This window comes from Ruditapes philippinarum, unplaced genomic scaffold (genome assembly GCF_026571515.1).
Source record: "Ruditapes philippinarum isolate M1 unplaced genomic scaffold, ASM2657151v2 ctg6616_1_1_1_1, whole genome shotgun sequence".
Taxonomy (NCBI): Eukaryota; Metazoa; Mollusca; class Bivalvia; order Venerida; family Veneridae; genus Ruditapes; species Ruditapes philippinarum.
The window spans coordinates 1-6,184 of record NW_026857610.1 but is presented as its reverse complement, the minus strand read 5'-3'; the positions used below and the strand labels follow the sequence as shown (position 1 = coordinate 6,184).

Below are 6,184 nucleotides of genomic sequence, written 5' to 3'. Positions count from 1 at the left end.
TACAACTACATTTTGTATTTCATGTTACTATTGCACAGCACTATGATTTTAGTAGCTTGTAATGTTAATAGCATAAATACGTTTATAAAAAGAGTTTAAACTAAACTTAACTTTGTATTAAAAAACAGCATTTTAAAGTTTGTTTGATACATCTACCTAGATAATCTAACATTATCAGACTCACATGGACAGGATAAAAAGGAGAATGGAAATCAAAGAGAGAGAGACAAATAGACAAGAACAACAAAAAATACAGCACAGGTTAATAAAATATCTCACAAACAAATTACACAACCATTTACATCTATATATACATTCACCTGTAGCTACATTTTTACACAACTTTAACATAAAAAATATAAATATGCTTGTTTGTACATGTGTGCCATCTAAAAGTAATTCTGTGTAGTTTGTCTACACAAATAAAAAAATTTCCCCCGGAAATGTTTAATCTTTATTTTTTCCCCACTGGAAAAATATATAAAAGTATATTTTACCAAATTTTTCCCGAAACCAGTCTTACAGTTTGTTTTTCACAACCACAAATCAAAAGAGAAACCTTTTTTGAGCACTAACACATCAATTACTCAAATTTATAACCCAGTTTGTAAAAAGTTGCGTGTCCCTAATGGCTTTCGGATGGATGGTTCATTCTGAAAAATAGAAGAAAAAACAGTTGTAAGATTTTCACATTACAGACACATCTTTAAGATAAAAACAAAAAAAGTATAAAATTTTAAAGCATGATCTTTTTAATATAAATGAATAGCACATTGTTTAACTTTTATTAAATGTAAAGACTTACATTTTGTCAGACTATTTTAGAAAAGTACTTGCAATAAAAATCTCTAGAATCATGAAAGTTATGACAAAAAAGGAAAACAAACTAAATATTAGTAGTAAGCAAACAATAATTGTAGAAGCTCAAAATATAAGTTCCTGTAAATGGAAGTGATCTGAGCAACTGAAAAAGAACGATGTGTCAACATGTGTTATTATATGCTTAAAACAGTGTTAAATATGTACTAAAATGTGTTGTTATTCAATACATCTGATCAAATAATAAACGATAAACTTGTGTAATCATGCCATGTGTAAATATTATATGTAAATGGTGAGTACTAAACTTATAAAACAACTTTTACTTTTGACGTACCCTTTTTTCCCCTACTATTTTTCCCCAATTTTGCACAGGGAAAAAAAATAAGGGAGGAAAAGGGGGAGAAAAAATAAAGGATTTCTTCCAAATAATATATCTTATTTCCCCAACATAATTTAAGACAAATTTTTTTTAAATAAAATGTCTAATTTAAACATTTCTTGTATTCCAAAACAATTTAAAAAAATTTTTGTTGAAATTTTAAAAAAAAGAAAAAAAAACTTCAAAAAACAAAGCATAATCACAACGCCATTTCTTTAAAAAAACCCTTTATAAAAGGAAAGGGAATAAATGGGCCCGCAATATAAAAACCAAAATTCAAACAAACTGGCATTAAAACCCATTTTAAACTTCAACATCATCATTTTTACCAATCAAAACCCCCGAGATGTCTATGATTGTTACTTCTCCTTTTAATTCTAGGGGTCATTTTTGTAATTATTTGACTCAAAATCTTTCTTGGTGTAGTTTTGATTTTCTTTTCACTTTTTGAATTCTGATAGGCCAGCTGTGGTGTACTTTGTAATAAAGGATGAACCCGCAATGGTGTAAGTTGTCTTGGAATGCCTTTATTCCTGGATACAGAGGAGAGTATCTTTCCTGATACTGGTGTGCTTCCTAAATATTTAGGCTTTCTCGGTTGACGGTACATGTCTGGGGAACTATGAAGATGTCTAATATGCCTCTCTGAACGAGCAGATTTATTTGTCAGAAGATCATTCAGATTTTCCAGCCCCGTTTCAGGTGCACTATCAATATAATAAATTAATTTTTCAATTGGGGGGATGAACTCTAATTGGGCGTCTAATTTTAAATTGTTTTGGGCGATAGTCTTATTATTCTTTTTTTCCCTATATGTCTCCCTTCAAAGACTGGCAAGGGCTGGGGGAAGTTTTCCATTTAGGAATTTTGTCATTTTAGAAAATGATGAATTTTGGGTTTACTGGGAATTTTTCTGTCTCCATATTGAAAGGGAGATTTTTAACATTTTTGGTCTGCTCTTGGTACAATCCCTTTTTTGTTGACTACAAAATAAATTTCTAAAAATCACTTTACAATTTCATTTATTTTATTGGAACATCACACCCGATACGAGCTGAGAGAGGTCCGATTCAGACATATTTTTTTGCACCAGATGAGCATCAGAACCCACTCTGCTCAAACCATTCAGACTTGAACTTTCATTCAACACTCTAGTCCCCCTTTCTTGTTTCAAGGGTGAGAAAGTGCAAGCTCTGGAAACTGTACCTGTTGGATTTTTGTCACTAAATTTTGGACGTTGCTCACTGTTGCTCTTATCAAAAACATTTTTAAGATTCAAACAAGGAGTAATATTCCTACTGATTGTCTGCGAGCTGAAATTGTTTGGGGTAGTGTGTTTTTCAAACATGCTTATAAGATTACTGACCTGTGAGGATGAAGGGGGCTGCTTCTGAATAAATGCTTGCTGGCGTGTGAGACGATTGGAGTGGCCCAGGGAAAGTGGGCTGAATCCAACATTGAATGCAACACTCTCCCGTTTTGAATTCTATAAATTGGAAAAAAATAAAAACATTTTTTTTCAGCATTTATACATTATCTTTCAAAATATTTATTTTTCTTGTATCAATGTCATAAGACAATATTATTTTTTTTAATCCAGCAAAGGTACTTGTCAATTTTGTACATTTACATTTATTAGCAGTTTTTCCCCTAATAATCTAATAATGCATATTTATGAAACAAGAATTGAACAAAGACTTAGCAAGTATGCAAACTACTGCCTGCAATACCTTTTTGCCTGAGCCATTATTTGATCGAGTGTCCAATGCAGAACTCCGTTTAGGGGTGTTCTTTTTTGGAGTTCTTTTAGGTGTTCTTCTGCCTCGCAATGACATTGGTGTTCTTGGTGACCTTGAAGATGAACTCTTTCCAGAAGTTTGTCTTGTGTTTGGTGACTTTGACCCTTTTGAACTTCTTCGAGAATTGGCAGGAGTTGGAGGCCCTGGCTTTTGGTATACACATCCTGTCTTTGCCTGAAATCACACACATAAAGCTCAATAAATACATTACATTTAAAAATTGTTTTATAAAGTAATTTTCTATACATTCCTCCCGACAAATATACATAAGTAACAAGATATAAGTATCAATTCGTTAAATAATATCAACATACACCGTCAAAGTCAAATGAAAAATTATTTTTATGCAATTTACAACATAGAGGTAACATACCAGTTTACTAGTTTTACTGTCTGCAGAGTCACTCCCAGAATCAGTACTATCCCAGCCTTGTTTTCTTTTGCGTCCACTTCCTGGTTGCTGTCCTTTGATACTTATCACAGTGTCATTACTTATTGTGCTCTCCCGTAAGGCATCATCACGGAATCTAGAGGGTTTATAGAGTTGAGTCTCTACTGGATATGATGTTTTCAAATGAGAAGGGCACATCGTGTTTCTACGAGACAGTTCCCCTAAACGACCCCATTCAAACTCCATTGGTTCATCTTCGCAGTGGAATATACCCCCAGTGCCTTCTGAAATTAATTAACACATTTAATGATTAGTTTTCTACACAAAATAGTTAATATATTTTATCTTGGTCATGATGAAAACTGTAAAATTATAAAATCTTTAAATTGTCAAGACTAAGCAGTTCTTAAGTGGTATGAGAAATAAGGTTGTGACAAAAGTAAAGCTCAAACCAATGTTCCACTGGTTTAGAGGCAGACATCTTTACAGCTAGATCATCATTCTTCCCCAAGTTACAAATAGGCTAATGATTGGTCAATCAAAATCATTAGTGACGACACTGTTTAAGACAGAGTTTAACAGTCAGTCCTTATATGTATCTTCAAAGACTTAAAACCTACCTTATTAAAACTGTAACTATGACTTTTTTATGTTTCTATTAACCTCACAGATATTAAAAATTGTATATAATTTGACAAAGAAATGAAAATAAAAGTTCAAGATGAGAAAAATGCTTACTTGGAACATTTGACTTGCAAGAGTCAAAACTGCTGATACTCCTGTTCAAACTGACAGCTGACTCCCTAGATCGAAGTCTGTAAGCGAGAGATGTAGCAGAACCTATACTGATCGTATCTGCATTGTCAGCACTGAAAATACAACAAATCTTTAAAATATTTGTGTCATAGAAATAAATCTATATAAACAATCAAAATATTATACAAGAGTTGTCAGTAGGACAGCATGCTCAACTATTCATAGTGTTTGCTAGAAAACAAGAGCCCGGTAATCTAGAATGTTTTAAGTTAAAAATGTGCCATAATTCTGTCAAAATCCATGTTTGAGTTATAAACTTTGAACAGTGGCCTCCTATAATGCTCTCAAATATAAAAACTTTTTGAGACCGGTTAACTAAAGTATTTCACTGTGTGTGTCTCAATTTGACATACTTGGCAACACTACATGGAACCCTATTAAAATAATCCTTAGCCAATCTTATAGTAGAAAATAACATAAAAAAGTACTTACCTGGATACTGTAGAACTACTAATAGATTTGCCCATTCTTCTATGTGAGCGACTTGACCTGGTACTAGGAGTCAATGTATCATCGTTCTCCTTGTCAAACACTGATGTATTCAAAGGCACTGACGAAGGATGATTCTCTGAAATTACAACAGTTCAAGATAAAAACAATGTAAATCAGCACTATAAGGTGTCAAGTTACTCTAACATACATACATGTACATGTATATAACAACAAACAAATCTTTTAAAGAGTTGCAAAGTTCATTTTCAAGAAAATAGAAATATATTTTTTATATTTTTGTGCACATGATTTCAAATGAAAGCTGTTAAAACTTAAAGAAAGTTCTGCATGGTTTTATACAACATTTAGTATACACAATACTTGGGAAAATTGTTAACTTACCCATAAAGCTGGCATCCTCACAGTTTTCTCGTGATGATAACATTCTATTAAAGTCAGATGGATCACCTAGGAACACACTCCCACTTTTCTCAATCTCTTGCCTGTACTCCTTTATCTTTCTATTAGCCAGATCAAGCTGTGTCTCTAGATTACGAACCTGTTTACCTGCAAAACATAGAACCATATAATACCATAAAGAAAATCACAGAACCATATAACACTATACAGGAATAATAGAACCATATAATACCATACAGGAAAACATGTAACCATATAACACCATACAGGAAATCACAGAACCATATAACACTATACAGGAAATCACAGGACCATATAATAACATACAGGAAAACATAGAATAATATAATACCATATAGGAAAATAATAATGTTTTTTTTTTTTTACATCAACTACTCGAACAAAGTATTGAATAAAGAATATCTGAATAAAAAGTTTCATATAGAAATAAACAAGCCTTTCATTGTTAAACAATTTCAATCCATAAAAAGGTTAGTACTGTAAATAGTGGAATAAAAGAATAGGTACAATCTTTCCCCTACAAAACTAACAAAATTTGAAAGCATACCTAGTGACTTATTCTTCATCATTTCCATATTAAGTTTATCATTGAGGGGAGTGTATTCATTGATGAGTTTTTCTTCAGCCCTTTTGTAATAATCAAGTTCTTTGATTTGTTCTGCTATTTGAGTGGCTTGTTTGGCAATGATCTCCTTTTTCTTGGTATAATGAAGTTTATACAAATCTGTGTGCTCTTCTAACTTCTTCCGTTCAGCCTCAGTTGTTTTCAACAATTCTTCAACCTGCATTCATAAATATTCATTTATTTGCAATAGCAACATCATATAGAACAGTTCTGTATGAATACTATAATTATGTAAGCAATACACATATTATACTTAAGATAAAGTTGAAGAAAAAAGAATAACAAATTCATGCTGTTTACTTAGATTTATGCCAGTCTGAAAAACTTCTTACCTTTGAGAGTTCTGCATTTTCAATCTCTAGAGCAGTTTTCTTTTGTCTTAGTGAACGAATGTGCATGCTCATACTGTACAAAAAAAAAAAAAAAAAAAAAAAAAATTTACCAAAGGGAACAATGAAAAATATATATCTAATTGGGTT

The 6,184-nt window shown here is 31.9% G+C and overlaps 1 protein-coding gene across 1 annotated transcript; it reads right to left on the bottom strand.

The window, feature by feature from the left end:
- Nucleotides 1-492: 492 nt before the first annotated feature.
- On the bottom strand, nucleotides 493-6,099 carry LOC132750312 (nuclear mitotic apparatus protein 1-like; the record flags this gene model as incomplete). The annotated part of the gene is given in 9 exon segments (XM_060740260.1): nucleotides 493-653; nucleotides 2,568-2,687; nucleotides 2,932-3,174; nucleotides 3,374-3,675; nucleotides 4,130-4,260; nucleotides 4,640-4,775; nucleotides 5,042-5,206; nucleotides 5,628-5,862; nucleotides 6,038-6,099. Coding segments are annotated over 9 exon segments (1,454 nt in total), but the record flags the coding sequence as incomplete, so codon positions are not given.
- Between the last annotated feature and the right edge of the window lie 85 nt (nucleotides 6,100-6,184).